The sequence below is a fragment of the Odocoileus virginianus genome, chromosome 33, assembly GCF_023699985.2.
Source record: "Odocoileus virginianus isolate 20LAN1187 ecotype Illinois chromosome 33, Ovbor_1.2, whole genome shotgun sequence".
In the NCBI taxonomy this organism is placed as follows: domain Eukaryota; kingdom Metazoa; phylum Chordata; class Mammalia; order Artiodactyla; family Cervidae; genus Odocoileus; species Odocoileus virginianus.
This window is the reverse complement of record NC_069706.1, coordinates 3457573-3484405: the sequence shown is the minus strand read 5'-3', so window position 1 is coordinate 3484405 and position 26833 is coordinate 3457573. Positions and strand designations below refer to the sequence as shown.

General features: G+C 46.2%; 1 protein-coding gene and 1 pseudogene across 2 annotated transcripts in view; one reads left to right on the top strand and one right to left on the bottom strand.

Moving 5' to 3' along the window:
- Positions 1 to 26710, bottom strand: part of DNAJA3 (DnaJ heat shock protein family (Hsp40) member A3) — a 30635-nt gene extending 3925 nt beyond the window's left edge. For both annotated transcript variants that reach the window (XM_020915368.2, XM_020915369.2), the window contains exons 1-10: positions 26462 to 26710; positions 20375 to 20508; positions 15415 to 15498; positions 14422 to 14622; positions 13256 to 13408; positions 6796 to 6943; positions 5675 to 5739; positions 3605 to 3733; positions 3046 to 3161; positions 2201 to 2298 (exon numbers count right to left, since the gene is read on the bottom strand). In XM_020915368.2, the coding sequence (XP_020771027.1) occupies positions 2201 to 2298; positions 3046 to 3161; positions 3605 to 3733; positions 5675 to 5739; positions 6796 to 6943; positions 13256 to 13408; positions 14422 to 14622; positions 15415 to 15498; positions 20375 to 20508; positions 26462 to 26672 (1339 nt within the window). In that variant the 5' untranslated portion in view covers positions 26673 to 26710. The remainder of the gene's footprint in view (positions 1 to 2200; positions 2299 to 3045; positions 3162 to 3604; positions 3734 to 5674; positions 5740 to 6795; positions 6944 to 13255; positions 13409 to 14421; positions 14623 to 15414; positions 15499 to 20374; positions 20509 to 26461) is intronic.
- On the top strand, positions 18493 to 18789 carry LOC110151896 (large ribosomal subunit protein eL37 pseudogene; annotated as a pseudogene).
- Positions 26711 to 26833: the final 123 nt, after the last annotated feature.

The window sequence follows — 26833 nt, the reverse complement described above, 5'->3', positions numbered from 1 at the left end:
CAGTGCATTCCAGTGTTAAGTAAGCCAGAAAGATAAAGACCATTGCAGTATACTAACACATATATATGGAATTTAGAAAGATGGTAACGATAACCCTATATGCAAAACAGAAGAAGAGACTCAGATGTATAGAACAGACTTGTGGACTCTGGGAAAAGGTGAGGGTGGGATGTTTCAAGAGAAAAGCATCAAAACATGTATATTATCTAGGGTGAAACAGATCACCAGCCCAGGTTGGGTGCATGAGACAAGTGCTCGGGCCTGGTGCACTGGGAAGACCCAGAGGGATCGGGTGGAGAGGGAGGTGGGAGGGGGGACCGGGATGGGGAATACATGTAAATCCATGGCTAATTCATTTCAATGTATGACAAAAACCACTGCAATGATGTAAAGTAATTAGCCTCCAACTAATAAAAATAAATTGAAAAAAAAAAAAGATTCTTAAAAGCCATTTAAAGAATTATGTCTGGGAGCCAAATTTCCCACTGAATACAATTCTGAAATGACAACAGAAGTGAGTGGGAAAAAAAATAATTCAGGACACTCATTTCACTTTATGAACTCCTCACAAACACATGCAACACATATGTTAACATTATGATATATTCAGCAAAATTATGTCAATAGAAATTTAAAACGAAGAACTGGCAATGTGTCTGGCACATAAGAGCCTTCCAATAAATCTCGCCTAAACGAGGGGAGAGGGAATGAGCTAACAGGATGAGAACCATGGATGTTACTCAGAAGCTGACTACAGGATCAATTCCCAATCTGAGCTCTCAGGAAGGGGCTTGATAACAACTGGTGGATAATTCCCAACATGCAAACAGTGAACAAGGCCCAGGGTCTCACGCCGAGCTCAGTCAGGAGGACCTCAAGTTCCCCTGGGGGAGGGGGGCATGGCTGAGAGCTGGTTGCAGAGCAAATCTCGCATGCTCTGTGACTGTGGGAATATTTGGGACTCAGGAAAAAAACCTAGAGGTGCATAAGTAGAGTTATGTGGAAGAATTATCCCCTCTTCTTTTTAGTCCAAGGGATAGTAACAAGAAAATATGAAAAGTCTATGAACCAAACCACTAAAGTAAGTGCTCACTTAATGCCGAGTCAGCCACAGATACAATCTGTGGCAGTTGTTTTCTCACAGAGGTCTTGGTCTGCTGGATTTTGGGGAGCTCAGCCAAGTCCATGCAAAGGCTGCTGCCACTGGGACCCCCAGCCCTGCCTCAGGGCTCCAAGGCCCCACCCCCAGCTCCGATCACCTGCTCTGACTGTACACTAATCTAAATACCATTCAAGTTCCAAGAAGGTAAGAGAAAATCCAGGACCCAGACAAAAACAAAGTGATGCAATCAGGAGGCAACACGTCGGGCAGCAGAAGCCAGCTCACCCTCAGCATGACCTCTCCCAGCCCAGCAGGAGGTCCAACCAACAGGGTTTTCTCGGCGGAGCACGCCATCCCATCAGAGCAACCCATCCGGGCAGAGCACCCCATCCCGACAGAGCACCCCATCCAGGCAGAGCACCCCATCCAGGCAGAGCACCGCCATCCAGAGGAGAAGAGCTGCAGCCAAAGTGCCTGTAGCCAAAGTGTCTACCTGTTGTCAGAATAGCGGGGCATGGCTACTCACCAGTCGCCAATATTTAACTGCACTCTACAGATGTTTAAGCTCAGAGTAAACAAGGCGTTTTGTTTGTTCACGGCCCTAAAAGCTGAGTTTAGACCTGCTGCACACAGGCAGATCTGGGGTTGTTAAGCCTGCAACAGCTGCTGTTTACAGGACACTCTGAAATCCAGGGGAAGCCTGGATGAGGAAGACATGTGTCTTCTCCTTTAGTGGCTACAAGCTGATCTCATGCAGGAATGAACCCACGGTCACAGGGCAAGTGGCAGAACCGAGGCCAGAACTCAGGAGAGCAGCTCCAAGACGCAGAGCCGCTCCCTGGAGGGAAGCATCACAGGCCTCACTGACCTCGGCCAGCAGCATGTGCAGAGAGGATGAGGGCCAGGGCGGGGGGCCCTGCTGGCCAGCTTCCCCGAGTGGGGCTGCCCCATGCCACTCTGCCCAACACTCAGCCCCCTCTTACTACTGGGCCCTCTGGAGACTCCAGGAAGCTTCCCCAGTGGAAACCCCAACATGCTTCCAGACCGCCTGCCCTCCCAGGTACTGGGGGACTCCCACGGGCCGCAGGGATGCCTCACCAGTGCTTGTGTTGGTGACACCGTTCACCGTCCCCTCCACGTCGGTCTCGTCCTCGGCGTAGCTCAGGATCAGGCTCTGCTGTCGGCTTGTTAGTCTCCTGTGGACCGAGCGCAATCAGTGTCTCAGCGGCTCCTCTGGGCAGCTCTTCAAAAGGATGTGGATGTGGCCGGCCCCCACGCAGCATGTGGGAAAGGTAGGACCCTTGACCAAGGCACCGGGCACACCCTGAACCCAAGAGCCCACACCCTTAAAGCTTCTGTAAAGTAAACCGCTGCAACTATCCTGAGTTATTCTAAACGACTGCCACTGTGGCCACGGTAAACAGTTTAACAGAGGGATGAAAAGCTGTTACAAGTGTGTGTGTTGGAAATTATCTAATTAAAGAGAGCGCTGGAAACCCAGCCCTCTGAAGAGTCGGGCAAGCCCTGCTCCGGATGTCTGCAGTTCCCTCTCGGACTTTTCTCCTCAAGGCTGGACATGACACAAGCCGCCAGCTCGTTCTAGATCATCTCTCAGATGGTGGGCGACCCAAGAGCGATAATAATAAAACCAACAGCAGCAATAATAGCTAACTGCTCCCTATGGGTTATTCATTTCATCTCCTAGCAACTCCGCGAGGTCGAACTTTTTTATCACATCCGCTTTCAGAAGGAGCACCTGGGCAGGACAGACTTAAGAGGGAGAAGTAACCTGCCTAAGCCTCAGTGCTTACAGCAGAAGCACCACACAGGCCGGGCGGTCGGGCTCAGCACCTGCTTGGCAGGTGAGAAGTCCTCGACCGGCTCCTGCTGGTGCTGGAAGCTGCAGAGAGCACATGGGCCTGACCACACCAGGAGGCACTTACTTTGGAACTCTGATCTTGATGTGAATGTAGTGGTCTCCATAGCCATAGCTGTTAATCCGCGGGATGCCCTTCCCGCTCATCCGAATTTTCTGGTCTGACTGAGTCCCAGGGGGGATCTATAAAGAAAGGAACCTCAGGTTTTCCTCCACCTCCATCTGCCCAAACGAAAACATCTCACGACATGAAGACAATCTTACTTCTGAAAAGAACTCCATTCAGGTTTCTAGACCAAACCCACCAAACACCACACAGAAACTGGCTAAGCTGTGACGGGCTCAGGGACCAGGAGTCTAGGGTGGCAAGCCCACAGCAGGAGGTAGGGAGCTCGGAGAGTAGAACCTGGGAGGAGGCAGAGCCAACCTGGGGCGCCACTGAGGCCGCTGCCCAGCCCAGCAGGATGGACATGGCCCAGGAACTGCTTCCCAGCCGAGTCACACCCAAGGCGTGGCCAACACTCCTCCTGCCTTCCTCCAGGCTGTTCCCAGGTTTCAGCCATTTCCCGTTTTAGAAAAAAGAGCACTGCAGTGCAAGAGTGGTGAGAACGTGCTCACACTCTTACCGTCACGTTGATGGTCTCGTACAGGCCCTGCGTTCTGGCGGTGCCCCCAAGGATGGCCTGAGCTATGGAGATGAAGAGATCTGAGTGGATGTCTGCACCGTCCCTCCGGAACACGGGGCTTTTCTGCACCTAGGGCCAAGCACGGGAGAGTTACTAACGCTCAGAGAAGTCCTTCTGGAGAGCAGACCACAGCCGCGGCTCAGTGTGCAGCATCCAGGGAGACAGTGCACTTTCACCAAAGCGCCCACCTACCCCAGCCTCTGGGAGTTACAGGGCAGCTTCTCCCTTCACTGCAATGCCACAGTGTCCTCCCAGATTAAGCTGTTCAAGTTTCAAGGGAAATAAAACTAAATTTTGAAACTTTAAAAAAAAAATAAAAATCTTACTTTACTAGAAACACAGACTAATACAGTCTACAAAGGCAGAAAGGGTTAACTTTCCAGAGTCTTTTGGTACAAGCTACCTTCAAGTCAGACTAGCAGCACTGGAATGATTCTAATTTTATAAGCACTGTTTTTCTGTGTCTCAAAGACATTCTTTGTCTTCCAGTGATTTCTTCTTTTCTTCTTTACTATCAGCTGGGAACAATCTGAATTCTCTATCAAACCTTCTTCATAGACTGGCTTCCAGCCTGCGACCTTTCTCTTCAATTTCTCAGTCTTAAAGATTCAGCCTTTACATTATTTTTGTCTTTGTTTTAAACTATGAAATATTTCACATATATGTAAATCAGCAAAGTAATTAACACACGCTGTACACACAACCTTGTTTAGGTCACAGAAGACCAGGACATAGGTGACTTCTCCCCTTCCTGCTCACCCCTCCACAATAACCACTACATTTAGGCTGTATCTTTCCTAGGAGCATCTGTTTACCTTTTTTACATGTTTCAGTTCAGTTCAGTTGCTCAGTTGTGTCCGACTCTTTGTGACCCCAAGAATTGCAGCATGCCAGGCCTCCCTGTCCATCACCAACTCCTGGAGTTTACTCAAACTCATGTCCATCGAGTCGGTGATGCCATCCAGCCATCTCATCCTCTGTCGTCCCCTTCTCCTGCCCCCAATCCCTCCCAGCATCAGGGTCTTTTCCAATGAGTCAATTCTTCGCATGAAGTGGCCAAAGGATTGGAGTTTCAGCTTCAACATCAGTCCCTCCAATGAACACCAGGGACTGATTTCCTTTAGGATGGACTGGTTGGATCTCTTTGCAGCCCAAAATGTCCCTAAACAATACATGACACCACCTCATGTGATTTGAAAACTACACAGATGACCTCCTTCCTCGGCCTGCAACCCGCTCACTCCGTCTGTGACTGAGAACTACCAGGACGTCTCACACCAACATGTGCGCCTCCAGCCTTCTGCTGCGAGGGTCCACAGTGCAGCTCACTTGCCATCCCCTCCCAAAGGGCAGCAGGCTGCTGCAGACGAGGCTGACACACACCTTGCCTCCAGCCTTCTGCTCCGAGGGTCCACAGTGCAGCTCACTTGCCATCCCCTCCCGAAGGGCAGCAGGCTGCTGCAGACGAGGCTGACACACACCTTGCCTCCAGCCTTCTGCTCCGAGGGTCCACAGTGCAGCTCACTTGCCATCCCCTCCCGAAGGGCAGCAGGCTGCTGCAGACGAGGCTGACACACACCTTGCCTCCGCCTGCTGCGCCTCCTCAGGGACACGCTTGGTGGGATCAGTGGCAGAAGGCGCCACTTCCTCTGTTACCCTTGCCGCAGAAAACTTGGCCTGCACGTCACATGTAAATCTGTAACTCTGGCACTTATTATCCCCATGAACAATTCAATACATCAATACAAAATAAAAGATGTTTTCTGTATTTTTATGAGTGCTTTGTTGCCAACCTGTAAACACCCTGGGGTAACTTTGTTCTCTCCACATTTAGCACAAAAGCTTGATGTAACACGTTTAATCACCCTGCTGAGGTGGCCACCACTTGCCTTAGAAACTTGAACGGCCAGGCACATTCCATGAAGCTCCCATCTCACCCATAAGAAGCCTGGGCTGCACCCTCTCCACGAGAGCAAAGTCCAAAAGAGACTGTGCAAACAGAGCACCTACCCTGAATGTGATGAAAATTTCTCGTTTTCCTACAGGCATCCTCACAGTCTGGCCATCCTCGACTCCTGTAAGCAAGAGAACAATTATTTTGGGATGTCTGAAGGCATTTTCTACGCTGGATCTATTTACAACCAACCCACTTACTCATTCCTGTTTCCTGTTAACAAGGAACAACACAACTACCCAATACAGCGAGTAAAACAAGGGTAACTTTTCAAAGGTTCGGCATACAGTAATCAATAACCAAATGAAAGCACCTTCTCTTCACTTATTCAAGTTTACCACCAGGTCCACCTAGTATCCCAGTGAGTTTAGAGTCTAGTGGGGCACACAGCTAAAGAATCCGCCTGCCAATGCAGGAGATGCAAGAGAAGCAGATTCACTCCCTGGGTTGGGAAGATCCCCTGGAGAAGGAAATGGCAACCCACTCCAGTATTCTTGCCTGGAGAACCCAAGGACAGAGAAGCCTGGTGGGCTACAGTCCCTGCAATGAGTTGGATGCCACTGAGCACATCCACAGGGGAGATAGTTATTAGCCGAGTAACAACACCATGTATCACTACAAACAGAGATAAGTTCTTAGAAGGAAAAGATCACAGCTCCAAAGGAACATCTAAGGAAATGCTTCCAGAAGGCTCCCCTGGGGATGAGGAAGCTGTAAGTAGCAAGGCAACAAGGGGGAGACTAAGAAAATAGGAGGCTGAGACCAGGAGGGGCTGGAAGAGGAGGCCAATTTTTGGCCCCTGAGAATTGCCAGAGTCTTCAACAGTGTGAGACGTGATTAGACCACCCTGTGCAAAGACCACTCCAGGAATAGGATTGGTTTGGGGTGGGGGTGGGGGTCATAGGCTGGCCCTGGGGGCAGAGAGGGTGGTTTGGCCAGCTGGGCGGACAGTGGGTATAACGTTGGCCTTGGGACACAAAGAGGTGGAGGAGCTTCTTCTCGCAGGAGCAGGGTAGGCACGTGAGGTGCCATTTCCCTATGAGATGTGCAGATCTTAAGGGTAACTGGTGCAGAGGAAAATGCAGGAGACCCTGGTTCCTCCCTGAGTTTCAGCTCCAGAAACAAGGGCAGGTGGCCTTGGCTCTGAGCCCCCATGTGTGGAGGAGCCCAGACCCACCGGCAGGCACGGGGATCACCACCTTCTTCTTCTGCTTGGCCTGTCCTGCTCCTCTGCACACCACACAGGGAGACGTGATGATGGAGCCCCGGCCGCCACACCTCCGACACGTGGAGCGCATCACAAAAGGGCCTGTGTTTATGGTTTCCTACAAAGACAAGAAAAATGGGACCCTTAGACACCGGTGCACCCTGACAGCAAGGCCCTGGGACCACAACGAGCATGCGAAACATCTCACCTAAGACCTGTATGTGTGGTGTGCCCCTGCGCTCCAACATACTGCCTGAGGACAAGGTGCAGGAGCCCGAACTGTTAACCTGACCTAGAGCACACTGCCTCCTGAATCCTGAACCACAAACCTGATTACATGAGGCCGAAAAATGAGACACTGCCTCTTTACAGAAGGTCCCCAAGACCCCGGAGCTGAGCAAATCGCTTTAAAGAGAACCCTCTCTTCCCTTTACAAAAGGGACAGCTGGGAAAGAAAGAAGAAAGTGACAACTGGATGCAACTCCCACCCAGAGCTGCCCTGCCTGCCCCAACGGAGGAGCAGCATAGGCCTCTGTCCCCCATAGCCCCCCCCAGTCCCCCCTTGTCACAGATGCCCACGAGCAAGGAGGCAAGCGGCTCCTCTCACAGCCACCCTCACCCCAGTCCTTCAGGAGCCTCCTCGGCTCCCAGCCCCTTGCACAGGTGGGGCCTTACAGTCTGTGGCCACTCCCATCAGCTCTTCACTGGTAAATGGAACTCAGTTACCATCTTCTTTTAACTCAACATCCTTGGGTGTTTTTAGGGGTTAAGGGTAAATTATCAACATGCTGTTGTAGCAAATCAAAGGATACACAGATACATAAAAAATTAATCTCTCCCTCACCCTGACTCCCAGGGTGACCTGCTCACAGGAGCTCAGTTTGAGGTGTTCTTCTCCTGACTCACTCACTCTCTTTCTCATCATAAAGAAGTTTTTAAGTAAAAATTTTACAAGAAGAGTGTATTGCATTATCACTCTGCAACATGCCTTTCCCTCTCACCTTCATGATGCATCATGACCAATGTACACAGGCCTCAATTTCCATTTTAATATTTGTTTCAATGCTGAAGAAAAAAAAAATCTCTGCACATAGACACCCTTCAGTTTTACCGTATTATCTCAATGTTCACCAAAGAAATATGAATAAAGAAAGTCGCAACAGTTCAGGACCCTGGAGAAAGGACTTCAGAAGTGAGAGCGAAGTGGGATCAATAAAAAGTATCTGTAACAAGAGGCAGGGACTCCAATAGTAATAAAACTAAGCCACGGCAATCTTCATCCTCTCCTAGGGCGCCCTCTAGAGGAAAGCAGGCACAACTTTACTTTTCCAGACTAAGCTATAGGATTGTGTACAGCTAACTGCGGACTCCCATCAGTGGACTATTTTTTTTCTTTCTTTCTTTATTTATTTGGCTGCTCCCAGTCTTAGCTGCAGCACATGGGATTTTTAGTTGCTGCACGTGGGATCTAGTTCCCTGACCAGGGATCAAACCCAGACCTCCTAAGGATATACAATGGAAAAAAGACAACCTCTTTAACAAGTGGTGCTGGGAAAACTGGTCAACCACCTGTAAAAGAATGAAACTAGAACACTTTCTAACACCATACACAAAAATAAACTCAAAATGGATTAAAGATCTAAACGTAAGACCAGAAACTATAAAATTCCTAGAGGAGAACATAGGCAAAACACTCTCCGACATAAATCACAGCAGGATCCTCTATGACCCACATCCCAGAATTTTAGAAACAAAAGCAAAAATAAACAAATGGGACCTAATGAAACTTAAAAGCTTTTGCACAACAAAGGAAACTATAAGTAAGGTGAAAAGACAGCCCTCAGATTAGGAGAAAATAATAGCAAACGAAGCAACAGACAAAGGATTAATCTCAAAAATATACAAGCAACTCCTCCAGCTCAACTCCAGAAAAATAAATGACCCAATCCAAAAATGGGCCAAAGAACTAAACAGACATCTCTCCAAAGAAGACATATAGATGGCTAAAAAACACATGAAAAGATGTTCAACATCACTCATTATCAGAGAAATGCAAATCAAAACCACAATTAGGTACTATTACACGCCAGTCAGGATGACTGCCATCCAAAAGTCTACAAGCAATAAATGCTGGAGAGGGTGTGGAGAAAAGGGAACCCTCTTACACTGTTGGTGGGAATGCAAACTAGTACAGCCGCTATGGAAAACAGTATGGAGATTTCTTAAAAAACTGGGAAAAAAAAAAAAAAACTGGAAATAGAACTGCCATACGACCCAGCAAACCCACTTCTGGGCATACACACCGAGGAAATCAGATCTGAAAGAGACACGTGCACCCCAATGTTCATCGCAGCACTGTTTATAATAGCCAGGACATGGAAGCAACCTAGATGCCCATTAGCAGACGAATGGATAAGGAAGCTGTGGTACAAATACACCATGGAATATTACTCAGCCATTAAAAAGAATTCATTTGAATCAGTTCTAATAAGATGGATGAAACTGGAGCCCATTATACAGAGTGAAGTAAGCCAGAAAGATAAAGACCATTACAGTATACTAACGCATATATATGGAATTTAGAAAGATGCTAATGATAACCCTAGATGCAAAACAGAAAAAGAGACACAGATGTATAGAATAGACTTTTGGACTCTGTGGGAGAAGACGAGGGTGGGATGTTTCAAGAGAACAGCATCGAAACATGTATAATGTCTAGGGTGAAACAGATCACCAGCCCAGGTTGCATGCATGAGACAAGTGCTCGGACCTGGTGCACTAGGAAGACCCAGAGGGATCGGGTGGAGAGGGAGGTGGGAGGGGGGACTGGGATGGGGAATACATGTAAATCCATGGCTGATTCATGTCAATGTATGACAAAAACCACAACAATATTGTAAAGTAATTAGCCTCCAACTAATAAAAATAAATGAAAAAAAAAAGAAAGAAATTGTAAAAAAACCCAACCAACCAAACAAAAAAAACCCAGGCCTCCCGCATTGGGAGCTCCGAGTCTCAACCACTGGACCATCAGGGAAGCCCCCATCAGTAGACTATTATTCAGCCAACAAAGAGAATGTTTAAAAATATTCAAAGATACAGAAAAATGCCTTCATTATAACAAATGAAAAATAGGAAAAATTTCACTATGATTCTCAACTGATGAAATCCACACACAAATAGGCAAAAATACATTCAAAGTCAAAAGACAAATACAACTAAAATCAATGACGAACACTGGTGACCCAGTGGTTAGGACTCTGCTCTCACTGCCAAGGGTCCAGGTTCAATCCCTGATCTGGGAACTAAGATCCTGCAACCTGTTCAGCTTAGCCAAAAAAAATGAAAAGATGAGAACCTAGGCATCCAGCAACAGGGGTCTGGCTCAACAAAAGGGGATATATCAGTATCGAGGAATACTGTGGCCACAGAACAACTGAGGTAGCTATAAACATGGACTATTTCCCAAACACAGTGAGAACTAGAATCAAAACAAAACCACCAAGGTACAGACGGGGCTAACAGTTGTATTCTATCTTTGGTATAAAAACAAGGCACACACACATAGACACACACGTCTACATAGAAAGACAGAAAGGATGCTTCTGGAGAGTGGAATTCAATGGGTAAAAGTCAAGAATGAGAGGGAGATTCATCGTACACAGTTTTCAATTTGTACCCACTGAATTTCAATGATTTACATATACAACCTGTTCAAAAACTAGTTAATATAAAACAAAAATGACATTCCTCATCAACAACTGGCAGGAGATACATCAAAACACTAACAGTCATGGGATCATCAGGGACTTGTTTCCTTTCTTATGCTTTTCTTCTATGCACTCAAAGACAACTTCTGTCCCCCCATACACACTTGGTGGTGGTTTAATCACTCAGTCATATCTGACTCTTGTAACCCCATGGACTGTAGACTGCCAGGCTCCTCTGTCCATGAGATTCTCCAGGCAAGAATACTGGAGAGGGTTGCCATTTCCTTCTCCAGAGGATCTTCCTGACCCAGGAATTGAACCCAGGTCTCCTGCATTGCCGGTAGACAAGGATTTTATTTTAAGGATTTTATTTTAAAGGTTGGCAGTAGAGAATCTCCCGACCCCCTTAAAGAAAACATCTAAATGGAATACAAACATACTCAGTGGAAACCGACCTGCATTTCAAGCAGATAATATAATCACAGTGAAGGGGGAGAAAAAGAAGTGATCTGAGTAAGTTGAGCACAGTATTTTGGCCATATACCCAAATGCCAGTTAAGCAGGATTGCTTTTTGCAGTGGTATGAGTGACAGTTCTCAAATTACTTTTTGTATGTTATAGGATTGAGCAAATGAGTAAATACACAGGGTAACCAGAGGCAGATTTCTCATTGTTAGAAATTAATAATCTTTCTTTATTATTTAGTTTCAAATATGGACAGGCAGGCAGAAGACTAGATAAGCCTTGTGGTGTTGCGCTGAAAGTGGAACTATCAGTTTGAACTCACTGGTTTATTAAACAGATGGATCAGTGTACACATATGTGTACATATATACTCTATCACATGAAAAATATGGAAAGACAGACAGGTATTGAATATGTGTCTATTGAATATGTGTCTGTAAGTGCACATGTGTGCATGTCTGATTCGGCGACCCTATGGACTGCAGCCTGCCAGGCTCCTCTGTCCACAGGGATTCTCCAGGCAAGAATACTGGAGCAGTTGCCATGCCCTCCCCTCCAGGGGACCTTCCTGACCCAGGAAGGTGTGCGCGCGCGCGCACACACACACACACACACACACACACACACACACTTACTTCCTGTCTCAGTCAGCTGAGAGGACCTGGAAGCGGTGACACCCCAGATACAATGAGTCACCGAGAGCACAGATCTTGGTTCCTAAATCCTACTTGATAGTTAGAAGGAATCAGAATTCCCTGGAGAAATGACTGGTTCCAGGATGTGGCTAGGAAAGTATCTGCAAGCTGGGACACCAAGTAAAGAAGTGCCGAAAGAATGATGGGACATCAAAAGAATACAGGAGCCAGCCAGAGAGACCTCCAGAAGCACAGTCAGGGACAGCCTGTGCATCAAAGTAATAGTGATGATGGTTCAGTGAATGAAATAAGAATCCGGGAGTTCATACTGATACAAATGAAAGAATAAATAAATGGAGAAGAAAAGCAAGCTCTTCCTTTTAGTAGCATGCCAACTAATAAACAGAGAAAGGGGACTTCTCTGGTGGTCCAGTGGCTAAGACTCTGTGATCCCAATGGAGGGGCACAGGATCGATCCCTGGTCAGGGAACTAGATTCCACATGTTGCAACTAAAACTCGGCACAGCCAAATAAATTAACTTGAAAAAAAACACACAAACAACAGAGAAGGGACATTGGAATCAGAAAAATCACCATTTTGCAAGTCACAGTAATTAACTGATTTAAGCAAGACTGACTAATGGATGCTGTTAAGTACTGGGTATAAGCTTGCTGGGACAGGACATTTATATAGTGTCAAGGTAAGTCACAGATTCCTTGTTAATTTCAAAGGGAAAAATAATAACTTTATAATGAAGAAAGCTGGTGGACAGTTCCTCAGCTAACTGACTGGGATCAAATGTAATTATCATTTGATAACGGGACAACAGACACATGACTCCTAACATGATTCACGCAAAGGGCACTACATCTCTGTGCTGTTTCTGCCAAAAATGCATAATCTAAATCTCATCATGAGGACATATCAGATGACCCAACTGAGGGACATCCTACAAAGCAGTTGGTCTGTAATCCTAAAAAATGTCAAGGTCATAAAAGAAAGACTAAGAAATCATTACTGGTTAAAGGAGACTACGCAAGATCCTAGACTGGCATCCTGAGTCTGGGATAAAAATAACATTATAAGGACAAATGAAAAACTCTGAGTAAGTACAGATAACAATATTGTTTGGACATTAGATTTCCTGATTTTGAGAACATACTGTGGTTACATAAAAAAATGTTCTTGCTCTTCAAAAATACATACTATAAATGACAAATCAAATGGGACAAAATGTTAACAACTGTGAGGCTTGGTAAAAGGAATTAAGGGAGTGGTTATTCACACTGTTCTTACAAGTTTGAATTATATCTAAAACTTACCAAAAAGAAAAAGAAAAAAAGATTACACTTCAAGCAAAATTTAAGTTCCCCTCCCCCGATTTTAAATTACCAACATACCCCGAAATTTATTTTCAGAGAAGACAGCAGAATTTCCTTGCTCCTTCCATAGAGAGCACTCCTGGGACAATGTGGAAGGTTCTAGACCACAGAGTCCCACCCGTTAAAAAGTTCTCAGAGCCCCAGGCACACTGGCACACAGAGAGGAGGCGCGGCGGGGAAGCAGAGGGAGGTGGCGGCGGCGGGAGCCCCGGGGAAGGCAGGGCCCGCCAGGCTCACCATGCCGGAGCCACCGCAGTAGTGGCAGTGCTGGACTTTGGTGCCAGGCTCGTTGCCTTTGCCGTCACACCGCTCACAGGTGTCGGTGATGTTCACGGTGAACTCTTTGTTGACGCCCTTGGCAGCTTGATTGAACGTCAACTCCATGATGTACTAGAGAAATCAAGGGACCACTGTTATCACTCTGAAAGTAAGGGAGAGCTCTGGCTGGGAGTTTACAGTTATTGTTTCTTTTAAAGACTCTATTTTTTAAAGCAGTTTAAGTTTAAAAAACTGAGAAGGAGGTAGAGATTTCTCTCATACCTTTGCCCCCACAAGTGCATAGCCTGTCTACCCTGTAATCAACATCACTCACCAGAATGATACATTTTTTTTTTTATCAAGGATGAACCTACATTGACACAGAGTGACCATGCAAAGCCCACAGTTTACATTAGGGTTCACTCTTGGTCTGGATATTCTATGGGTCTGAACATGTGTATAATAACACACATCCTCCCACAGAACCATGCAAAGTATTCTCACTGTCCTAAAAATCCTATTCACGGCTCCACCAATTCATCTATTCCCCAAGTCACTTTTTACTTTCTAACTTGTACTCTGTCAAGTTAAGAACAGATGGGACTCAACTGATTCTTCTCTGCTCCTCACGATTTTCAACAGATAATACCTGTTGTATAAATGAAAATGTGCTTTTCAACAAACTGAAAATGTTCACAGATAATATTTGCACATGGTCCTAACAGTTCAAATGATCCACAATCATAATTTACATCATAAAACACTTCCCCCACTCTTTGGTCCTCCTCTGACAGTGCCTGAAACAAGACATAAACGTGGGAGAGGCAGGACTGGCAGTGCCTCCCTGTGGACCGAGTCTCCTAAAATGACACGACAGGCTCCACATAAAACAACCACTCTAAATGGATCTCAAAGCCAAGGCGCTGCCCTGACTAAGCAACTCTAAGAACACAGCAGAACTGAATGTACACATTGTTAATGGTTTTTCAAATACTGGAACCACTTCCTACAAAGACGGCTGCCTCCCAATCACCCCATTCAAGTTGCTTTACCTTGTTCTTTGAGAAACAGAAACTGGTAAAAAATCTGTTTGTGTCACATTGAGCAGCTGAAATCTGAAAAATTCTTCAAAATGAGGGGCTTACCTCCTGAGGCTGATTGAACACACTCTGGAAATCGCCAAAAGAGGAGGATGAGAACTCCCCAAAGATCTTCCTGAAGAGCTCCTCTGGGTCAACAGTGGGACCTCCTTTCCAGTAGCTCTGCCCAGAGCTGCCGGCCCCGGGATCGAAGCCAGCGGAGCCATAGGTGTCATACTGCTTCCTCTTCACTTCATCGCTCAGGACCTGCCGAGAAAAGCCTGGCAGTCGGTGCCCCTGAGGCTCCCGGGGCCCAGGGCACGGACACCAAGTTCAAACGGTGGTGGTGGCCTATCGACATCAGATGTCCTGATCCTGTCAATTGTACTGAGGCTACGGAAATAATGTTCCTGCTCTTAGAGAACACACTCAGAAGTACTTAGGAACAGAGAGAGACCACATCTGTAACTTACTCTCAAATGGTCAGAGGCAGGGAGGGGGATGCACACACACACACACACACACACACACACACACACACACACACACAGCTGATGTATGACACCCTACATATCCCCAACCTCTTCAGCATGGCCGAGTCTGGGAAGGAGGTCCGCTCTCATTTAACTCTGCACTTGTTCAGCAGCTGTTTCACACCCTCTTCACTCTCAGATGACATTCTACACTCCTCCAGGGGAGTGGTGGTCTTCTGCTTTTACAACATCCACCATCCCACCAGTCCTATGAGGGGAAGGTCACCAAACAGGCACGGAACTGTTTAATCTGACAAGAACGTCCCAGACCCAGCTAAAGTCCCAGTGACTGGGACTGGGAATACAGATTATTGGGTTCTGTTCTTTGTTGAGACTCCTAGTGAGAGCTCACATGAGCATTTTGGAACTGCAAAGTTTGTTTTTTTTCCCCTTCAACGAGGTGATCTGGAGGGGAACATGGCCTTCCCACTGAACCTTCCCACACATCAGGCTGCCAGTGCAGCACGCTCTGACCCATGCACACAGCTGAACGAAAGGGACTGCACACACTGGTGGGTCGCATCACCTCATAGGCCTCTGCCAGCTGGGAGAACTTCTCCTTGGCTTTGGGATCATCCTTGTTCGTGTCTGGGTGGTATTTTTTGGCAAGCTAAGGGAGGAAACGGTCAATTAGTATGGACACAAGATGATTACTAAAACTGAACCCCAGACACCAGTCACACCTCACATCCTTTGTAGCAGTTGTCAGACTTCACAACTAACAGCAATTCTTAAACCAAGATTTAAGACTAAATCATCTCTAACTAGACTTATTATGATGATCATTTCATAGTGTATACAAATGTTGAATCATTATGTTGTACACCTGATACTAATATGTCAACTACACCTCAATAAAAACAAACTAAAAGCAAAACACATGCAGCCAGAATTAAGAACATACACTCCATGAACTGTGTTCATCTCTGATCAAAAGTTTATTACAAAACGGCAAACTGAGTTTTGGGAAAGGGAAAGAAAGAAAGAAAACTATCTCTTCAACCCTGAGATGTGTACATGTTTTTCAGTTGCAACAAATCTCTCAACAGAAGTAACAACTAATTCTTTAGAACTTGGGGTCCTTTGTGAGAGATGCCAAAGAGCGAATCTGATTAGACTATCATCTATGTAAAAAGAGGGAAATAACTGGATAATAAGTAGATATAGCTGCTGTATAAATTAGTTTTGGGAGAATAGACACTGAGCTGGAAAGGCTGACTGCTACCGGAGGGAGGGGGTGGATGGGAAAGAGAAGTTGTCTCACTGCACACTCCTCTGTACTTTCTGAATTCAGAATAAGGGGAATGCATTACATATTCAAAACACAGATTTAAATATTAAAAATCCAAACATGGTCCTGACTTGCCTGTCTGGAGTACGCAGGAGACCTGAGCAGCCCTAACACAAAGGTCTCCTCCTGGCCACGCTGAGCAGCGCTGACTGACTGCTACAGCTCGCTGACGCCTTCCCAGTCTGGGTGATCCTGGTGTGAGGGCAAGTAGGGCTCAAAATCCTGAAGCTTAAAGGACCCATGGGGACGGCTGGCCCCACCACTGCCCTCAGCTGGCTGCTCACTCTGCACTAGAGACACTGCTCCTCACACCAACATGTGATGCAAGCACGTCAGAGGCTCGGCCCGAACGGAGCTCTCAAGGCAATGCAGTAGATCACGGTGGGTCGCGAGGCTGGTTCCAGGCCAAGGTAAGAAATGCTGATGCGCTTGTGAGATCAAAGAGAGGCCTTCTGCACTCAGAAAGACCTGCATTTTAGTCTCCTAAATGCCACTGATCGGCTGTGTGGCCTCAGCAGCATGTCATATCCTAGCCAAGTCTTCTTCTGCCTTGAGGATTAAACGATGTAAACATGAAACGTTTTTATCAAGGTCCAACCCCAGCAATTGCTCCATAAAGCCTACTTTCTAAATTTTCGGTTTCAAATTACACAACTTTACCCAATTTTTTTATTTTCACACCTAAAAAACTGAATGGTTTCTTCTCTCTCTCAAACAAAATCTCTAGTAGGTGCTAAGGGCCTCACATGCCCCAATAAGTTGGTCCCAGTCTCCATCTCTCCAATCTTCACCTGCCTTTGCACCAGGTACCTTACCTTCCAGCTCAAAAGGAGAGACAAGCTATTTACTCTCCCAAGACAGAAAAGCTAATCAAAACCACAGTGAGATATCACTTCACACCTGTTAAGGTGGCCTGAATCAAAAAGACAGGCTCTTTGAGGAAGACGCAGTTGCCTCTGCAGCGGAGCTCGGTGCCGCCCGCTCCTGCTCCTGAGTCACCACTGTTCTCTCTCGCCGAGGAGCAAGGCAGTCAGGAAGCCACGCCGCAGCCAGGGCCTTTAGAGATACCGGCAAGACTCCCGTGGAGCCAGAGGTGGCCATTCACTGGATTAGGATAACCCTCACCAGCCACAATGTGAAGTCTCTGGAGAAGGTGTGTGCTGACCTGATCAGAGGCGCGAAGGAAAAGAATCTCAAGGTGAAAGGACCTGTTCAGATGCCTACCAAGTCTCTGAGAATAACTATGAGGAAAACTCCTTGCAGTGAAGGTTATAAGACTTGGGATTGAGTCCAGATGAGGATCCACAAGCAACTCATTGACCTGCACAGTCCTTCTGAAATTGTCAAGCAGATCACTTCCAGCAGCACTGAGCCAGAAGTCTGTTACTACCATTTTAATAAACTGATAATCAAATTATTTTTTAAAAAAAGAAAAAAGATAAGTATTAGCGAGGATGTAGAAAAATCAGAACCCTCTCACACTATGGGTGAAAATCCAGAGCAGTGCGGCCAGTCTGAAACAGTCTGGCAACAGAAACAAATCCACCCACCGATGGTCAATTAACCTACAACAAAGGAGGCAAGAATATACGATGGAGAAAAGACAGTCTCTTCAGTAAGTGGTGCTGGGAAAACTGGACAGCTATATATAAAAGAATAAAATTAGAACACTCTCTAACACCATGAGTGATAGTCGCTCAGTCAGGTCCGACTCTTTGCAACCCCATGAACTACAGCCCACCAGGCTCCTCTGTCCATGGAATTCTCCAGGCAAGAACACTGGAGTGGGTTGCCATTTCGTTCTCCCTCTAACACCATATACAAAAATAAACTCAAAATAGATTAAAGACCTAAATGTAAGACTGGATACTATAAAACTCCTAGAGGAAAACATAAGTAGAACACTTTTTTTTTTTTAAGTAGAACACTTTTGACATAAATCACAGCAATATCACATTGGATCCGTATCCCAGAGTAATGGAAATAAGAACAAAAAAACATTAATTGGACCGAATTACACTTAAAAGCTTTTGCACAGCAAAGGAAACCAAACAAAATGAAAAGACAACCTATAGAATGGAAGAAAGAGATTAATTTCCAAAATATACAACAGCTCATATAGCTAGCTCAATATTAGAAAGAAAAAAAAAAACATCCAACCAAAAAATGGGCAGAAGACCCAAATAAACATTTCTCCAAAGAAGACAAACAGATGGCCAAAGGGCACATGAAAAGATGCTCAACATGGCTAATTATTACAGAAACGCAAATCAAAACTACAATAAGGGCTTTGGTCTCAGCGGCAGAAGCAAGATGACCAAGGGAACGTCGTCGTTTGGAAAGCGACGGAATGAGACACACATGCTGTGTCGCCGCTGTGGCTCTAAGGCCTACCACCTTCAGAAGTCAACCTGTGGCAAGGGTGGCTACCCTGTCAAGTGAAAGAGAAAGTATAATTGGAGTGCTAAACCTAAAAGACAACAAAATACCACCAGGACTGGTCGAATGAGGCACCTAAAAATTGTATACCACAGACTCAGGCATGGATTCCGTGAAGGAACAACACCTAACCCCAATCGAGCAGCTGTTGCAGTATCCAGTTCATCTTAAGGATTTCAAGGAGTAGTCATTTAACAAATGTTCTGGCATTGAAAAAAAAAAAAAACAACAACTAAATAAGGTTCATGACACACTGGTCAGAATGGCCATCATCAAAAAGTCTACAAATAAATGTTTGAGGTGTGAAGAATCGATATCCATCAACTGATGAACAGATAAATAAAACGTAGTATGCACCCAGGCAACAGAATATTTGACCACTAAAAGGAATGAAGTACTGCTACCTGTTACAACATGGATGAACCTGGTGAACATTATTCTAAAGTTAAAAAAAAAAGTCACAGAAGTCTACATATTACATGATTCAGTTCTATGAAGTGTCCAGTATAGGCAAATCCCTAGAGACAGGAAGTAGGTTAGCGATTTCAAAGGCAGGAGAGAAAAAAAAAAAGAGAGAGGAAAAAAAAAAGAGGAAAAAAAAAAAAAAGGCAGGAGAGAGAGCAGAATGGGGAATAAGGGCTTATGGTGTGAGGTTTCTTTTTGAGGTGCTGAAAATATTCTCAAATTGATCATGGTGATGCTTATACAACTCTGTGAATAAACTAAAGACCAGTGAGTTCTACCCATTAAAAAAAGAGAGAGAGAGAAGAGAGAATAGCTACTCAAGACATAAGCTGTTACGTTTGGTCTTGATCAGTACTTGGTTCATAATATTAGGCTTAGCCAAAGTTATTTCCCCACCAAAAAAATTTAAAAAAAAAAAAAGAAAGAAAAAAAAATCAAGCCTCAAAGAAAATTTTACACAAAATTTTTTAAACTTTTCTTCTTTTCTGGCCACACTGCGCACAGCTTGTGGGATCTCAGATCTCCGAGCAGGGATTGAACCCAGGCCACGGCAGTGAAAGCTTGGAATTCCAACTGCCAGAACACCAGGGAACTCCAAATAACTTTTAAAATTTAAATTGTATTTATTAACCTTATTAAACTAATCTTGCTTATTCTGACATTATGGCTTCCCTATGTTTTACAGTATTAAGGTGCTCTTTCTTCCATCAAAAGATATTAACAGATTGTACCTAATGATTTTTAACATCTGTATTAGGCAAAATACAAAAGCTAGCACTCCTACATTGGCACCCTTGCTCTTTAGTTTTTTAACAATTTTTATTGTGTTGATCAGAGCAAAAGTCTGGAAACGACAGTCGAGATAACTCACAGGCCATTTCATCAATCAGCCCAACACATCCTGGGATATGACGATGGGAGTTTCACACTTTTTGAGTTTAAAAAAAAATTCTAAATTCATTAACTTTTATCTGAATGCAAAGAATGAGTACCTAAAACTTAGACCAGCACATCTACGAATTCGGAAGACACAGAATAGATTTAAATACAAAAACAGCCATGGGAAAAGATTTTTAAAAATCTCTGGTTCTGACTCTCCTTTTCCTGAAGCATTAACCAGCATGGCCTCAGGCACTGAGGAACATGGTCCAGCAAAGCCAGCTTTTTCAGCCCACGCTGCCGGCTGCACACAACCCATACATATGGGCACACACACTGCACAGCTCAAGGTCACCCTAGATCCACACCATCCTTTCTAGTCTCTGCTCTAAAATCTGGCTTCCACACAGACCTGGTAATAGGCTTTCTTGATCTCCTTCTGGCTGGCGCTCCGGGGCACTCCTAATATCTGGTAATAATCTTCTTTAGCCAAATGGGTGCTCGTGTGGAAAGAGGCAGTACAAACAAAAGGGTACCGTTTTACTCCTGAAAAAGAAAAAAGGAAAGAAAATCACTCTGGGAACCTACTCAACAAATGGAAATTGTGAGTAAGCAACCAGTCAGGCCACACCTATGAAGAAGCAGAGGTAGGTCACAGCTTTTGGAGGCTGTTCTCCTCCAAGCCTCCTGGAGAACAAACTCACTGCACCTCAGAAACAGCTAAAGGGACTTCCCTGGTGGTCCAGTGGGTAAGAATCCACCTGACAACGCAGAGGACACGGGTTTGATACCTGGTCAGGGAAGATCCCACAGGCCTTGGGGCAACTAAGCCTGTGAGCCACAGCTACTGAGCCCATGTGCTCTAGGGTCTGTGCTCCACAACGAGAAGCTACTGCAAGGAGAAGCCTGCGTGCAGCAGTGGAGACCCGGCGCAGCCAGAAACAAAACCAAAAATGGCTAAACACAGTGTACACGGAAAATACAAAAATCAGAGTGCAGGGTGTGACTAGTTCTGCTGGACTACACGGAGGCTGCAGCCTCATTACCTCTCCAGAGAAGGGGGCTGCACCTACGGATGACTGAAAAGTAACTTCACTCTCCTGTTATACAGCCAGCTGAGCACCTGCCACATCCCAGGTGCTAGCAGAGACCTCGTCTCACTTAACACTTAACAGCTCCCCAGGTTCTCTCCCGCCACCGTGCAACCCTGAACATCTGCCAACCCATCCTGTGACAACTGAAGATGGGGAAGGCGGGGCTGGGAGGGGAGCAGAACAGGCCAAATTAAGGCGGAGGGGAGGGGAGGGCCAAGAAAGAGAATGAGGACCAGGAGGCAGCTCCAGGTTTCTAAGTCAAAGGTTCCCCTACCAGAGAGAAGCTACTGGATTCACCACTCATTCATTCAGCAAACATGCCAGCCAGGCACTGGGCTCCTTGCAGCAGACACAGCAGCAAATCATGCCAAAGGTCCTGCCCTCCGGAAGCTTGCGTTCATTCATGATCTCAACACTGGACTAGGCAATGAGGACACAGACAGTAAGACTCAAAGCCAGTGCCGTCAAGGAGCTTCCAACACAGCAGGGGCGTGTGGGAAGCAGTGTGAGAAGGCATGTTAGTGCACAGGGACGCAGAGTGAGAACACACAACAGTATCACCTAACCAGGGCCTCTCAGCCCCCACACTGTTGAAGATAGGAGGATCAAATTCCCTGCTGGGTTTGGGGGAGGGGGGCTGTTAAGGGCTGAATTGTGTCCCCCGCCCAAATTAATATGCTGAAGTCCTAACCCTCAGTGCCTCAGAACCTGACAGTATTTGGAAATGGGGATCTTTAAAGAGGACCCTGACAAAAGTCTCAGATTACAACCTCCAGAACTGTGAAAAAGTAACCTATCTTTTTAAGCCACTTATTCTCTGGTACTTTCTTATTGCAGCCCTGTGTATTTATTTGTATCCTAACATGCCTATGTGCTTATTGGAGGATGTGTTAGCAGGATCCCTGGCTACCTAGTTACCAGAAGCCCCTCCCACTCTCAAACAGGTAACTAAAATTCCAGACATTGCCAGATGGCCCCTGGAGGGCAGAATCACCCGCAGCTGAAAACCAGCATAACCCAGTCTCAAAAGTTTCAGTGAAGGTCTTCTAAGGCAGCTGCTGTTAAACTGCAGAAATTAACTTGGCTAAGGAGGGTTGGAATCTGTCCAGATTTACGCCTGCAGTCCCAGCGTTGTTTGCAATAGCATCCTCATTCGCTTTCAAAAGGGCTCCCTTTGGCAGTTACATCCTATGATCACCTTTGGTTTGGAGGGAGAAAGTCCTTGTGCAACTGCAGGAGCTATGATGTAACTAGAGACTAAAGTAAGTGTGTGTGGCGGGGTGGGTAGGGTAGAGGGGTGGTTAGAGATGATGATGACAATGATAGGTGCTGGGAATAAACAGAAGGGCCTCTGAGTATGTTAGCTGTTGCTGTTCACTGGCTAAAGCGTGTCCGACTTTTTGTGGCCCCATGGACTGCAGCACACCAGTCTTCCCTATCCTTCACTATCTCCCCAAGTGTGCTCAAACTCACACCCATTGAGTCAGTGATGCTAGAGTTTGGATTTTATCCTGAGGGTAACAGGGAGCTACTGCAAGTAGCTTCTTTGCATGAGAAAGAACTCTCAAACCATAACCAGGACTGGTAAACTACTAAAATCTGTGTAGGCACAAAAGACAGCCAAGGGTATTGACCACATCCAGGAAGGGTGCCAAGATTAAGGATAATCAGACATGAGAATAAGTAGGAAATGGTCAGTGCAGTTCAGTCTCTCAGTTGTGTCTGACTCTTCGCAACCCCATGGGCTGCAGCACGCCAGGCCTTCCTGTCCATCACCAACTCCTGGAATTTCCTCAAACTCATGTCCATTGAGTTGTTGATGCCATCCAACTATCTTATCCTCTGTTGCCCCCTTCCCCTCCCACCTTCAATCTTTCCCAGCATCAGGGTCTTTTCCAACATCAGTTCTTTGCATCAGGTGGCCAAAGTATTGGAGTTTCAGCTTCAGCATCAGTCCTTCCAATGAATATTCAGGACTGATTTCCTTTAGGATGGACTGGCTGGATCTCCTTGCTGTCCAAGGGACTCTCAAGAGTCTTCTCCAACACCAGAGTTCAAAAGCATCAATTCTTTGACACTCAGCTTTCTTTATATTTATAGCCCAACTCTCACATCCATACATGACTACTGGAAAAACCATAGCTTTGACTAGACGGACCTTTGCTGGCAAAGTAATGTCTGTGCTTTTTAATATGCTGTCTAGGTTGGTCATAACTTTTCTTCCAAGGAGCAAGCATCTTTTCATTTCATGGCTGCAGTCACCACTGACAATGATTTTGGAGCCAAAAAGATAAAGTCAGCCACTGTTTCCCCATCTATTTCCCATGAACTGATGGGACCAGATGCCATGATCTTAGTTTTCTGAATGTTGAGTTTGAAGCCAACTTTTTCACTCTCCTCTTTCACTTTCATCAACAGGCTCTTTAGATCTTCGCTTTCCGCCACAAGGTCATCTGCATATCTGAGGATATTTCTCCCAGTAATCTTGATTCCAGCTTGTGCTTCATCCTGTCCAGCATTTCTCATGATGTATTCTGCATATAAGTTAAATAAGCAGGGTGACAATATACAGCCTGGAAGTACTCCTTTCCTGATTTGGAACCAGTCTGTTGTTCCACGTCCAGTTCTAATTGTTGCTTCCCAACCTGCATACATATTTCTTAGAAGGCAGGTCAGGTGGTCTGGTATTCCCATCTCTTTAAGAATTTTCCAGTTTGTTGTGATCCACACAGTCAAAGGTTCTGGCACGGTCAATAAAGCATAAGTATGTGTTTCTCTGGAACTCTCTCGCTTTTTCAATGATCCAACGGACATTGGCAATTTCCTTTGCCTTTTCTAAATCCAGCTTGAACATCTATCTGGAAGTTCGTGATTCACGTACTGTTGGGAGCCTGGCTTGGAGAATTTTGAGAATTACTTTGCTAGTGTGTGAGATGAGTGCAATTTCTTCCACTCTGGGAGAAAAAGTCAGATTTAAAGTGTTGTTTTTACATTTTTAATTGTACTACTGGATTGGCAATGAGATCACAGACCAACGTTTGGGAGCTGAGTTGATGCCCTAAGATGTGGTAGGGGACAGTGAAGGACGCTCTCACATATGTTAAAGACCTGATACAAAACATGCCCACTGGGGGCACTGGGCTCACTTGGGGAAAAGGACAGCTGACTGTGTAGTTCCTCAGTAATCACCCCACGCCAGGCTCAGTATTTAGTGCTTGTCTGTCTCCTTTCACACATATACAATCACCAAAAAATGTTCCCCAAATATGTACATGTGTGATATGAACAAATTTACCTTCATAGATATCTAAGGAATTATATTTGAGCATAAAGTGAAAGCGAAGGCACTCAGTCATGTCCAACTCTTTGCGACCCCATGGACTGTAGCCCACCAGGCTCCTCCGTCCACGGGATTCTCCAGGCAAGAATACTGCAGTGGTTGCCATGTCCTTCTCTAGTGGATCTTCCTGACCCAGGGATCGAACCCAGGTATCCCGCATCGCAGGCAGACGCTTTAACCTCTGAGCCACCAGGGAAGCCCCAATATTTGAACATAAAGATGCAGGCAAATGCTATTCACAACAACCTTGACATTAGAAAACACTGGTAAAACCTCAAAATGACCACTTTTGCTCATATTGAGAAATACAGCATGACATCGTTTCCAAATCCCAAGGAAACCAGGGCAGACTACTGTGAGGAAATATAGGTGGCAGGAACAGAATAAACAAATGGGATCACCTGACCAAAATCACATCCCGTCTCTTTGTTCTCTGCTGTATCCCCAGTACCTAGCACAGAATCTGGCATATGACAAGTCCTCAATAAATACCTGTAAATTAAAATATTTCCAATTTAGGAAAGGGAAGCACAAAAGAATTTAAATAATCCACCCAGGTCTCTTTCTCTCTCTCTCACACACACACACACACACTCTACTGGAACCAGTGTTCACTGTACAAGGCAATCACAATTACTGATACATAATGACTGGCTTTTATGTTAAGCATTACAAAACTCGATATTACTAGGACATTATCTTTAAGTAAATTACCTTGTGAGGACCCTCTAGTTAATCATCTCTGTAAGTTTATAGATAAAAATAGCATTTGCACAAATTCTAGGGGACACAAACACCTAGCACAATTCAGGCACCATAATTAGTGGTTCAATGGCTCCTCCTTCTTTATCTCACTGTAAGGGATAAACTGCCCAAACACACAGCGTAAGAAACCACTATGGCTAAGCACTTAAAAAGCTTAATATATGTTAATCCAACATCACCCCCATCAATTACGGAATAAGCAGCACTTTTCAGTTTTGTGACATTATACAGGTTAACATCTAAGACTCAGTTTCTTAACCTATAAAACAGAATAATAGTGGGAATTCCCTGGCAGTCCAGTGGTTAGGAGTTCTCACTTTCACTGCAGGGGCCCAGCTCCATCCCTGGTTGGGGAACTAACATCCCACAAGACCACCAGCTTGGCCAAATAATAGTTAAGTGTCTACCTCACAGAAATAATCCAGACCTCATACATAGGAAGTGCTTAGTAAATATTAGTTTGCATTTTTATTGCAATAAGCAACACACATGCTCATTTCCTAACGTGTCCAACTATTCGCGACCCCAAGAACTGTAGCCCGCCAGGCTCTGTCCATGGAATTTCCCAGGTAGGAATAACGGATTGGGGTGCCATTTCCTTCTACAGGGGATCTTCCCGACCCAGGGATAGAGCCTGCGTCTCCTGCACTGGCAGGCCAGATTCTCTACCGCCCTGAGTCTCCAGGGAAGCCCAATAACCAACATGAAGACCTCTAAAAAACAGTGTGCCCTTCGATTTACACCATGTGGCAGAAAGAGACTAAGCTGCAAGAACAACTCTAGGTTCGGGACAGCTCTCCTTATCTAACTTTATGACCTTGGGCGGGTCAACTCTGCTAGAACCTCAGTTTCCCACTCTTTAAAATGGGGATGATCATCCCCACCTTGTAGGGCTGTTACCATCAAGTGAGATGGGTACACAGTGCCCACCGAGCCCAAGAGCAGGTGCTCACCGAATGGCAGTTCCCTCTGCCCCGCCGCTACAGGCCAGGAAGAAGCGGGATGAGAAAGGAATTGGGCAGGGGAGCAGTAGATGGCGGGAAAGAAGTCTCCAGAAATACTGCCAGAGGGAAGGTTCACGGCCTCGGGGCGTTTCGTCCCCTCCGCTCGAGACTCCACGCAGCTCTTCCTCCTTCACCGCTTCTGAGCAGCCATTTGGGCCTCTCTGCCTCCTGCCGGCCCACCTCCCCCGAGCGGTTCCGCACTTAGGTCAGAAGACACACTCCACCCCGCTACCCCCGTAGCTAGAGCCAAGTGAGTCACTCCTTTCCAGGCCTTGGGCGCTAGAGCCTGCCCTCACCTGTGAAGCTGACACCGGGTCTCAATGTCAGCAGCGCCCCGGGACCGCGACCTCCCAGGGAAGGCGGGAAGGCGGTGGCGCTCAAATTGCGGCCCAGCGACGCCCCTACCACGCCCCGAATGGGTGGCCTGGCCCCTCTCCCCGCTGCAGCCGGCAGCCGCGGGGTCCCCACAGCCACCAGCAACCAGCGTGTAGAGCACCGCGCCGCCATCTTGGCCCGGGGACACTGCGCCTGCGCCACCCGGCTCAAGGCAGCCTCACGAGGACGACGCACGCGCGCAGGGCCGGCGCTTCCGGGGGCGGGGCTTGCTACTGTCACTCGAGAGGGGAGGTGGGGAGAACTATGAGCGTTGCGCGTGCGCATCCGCACCG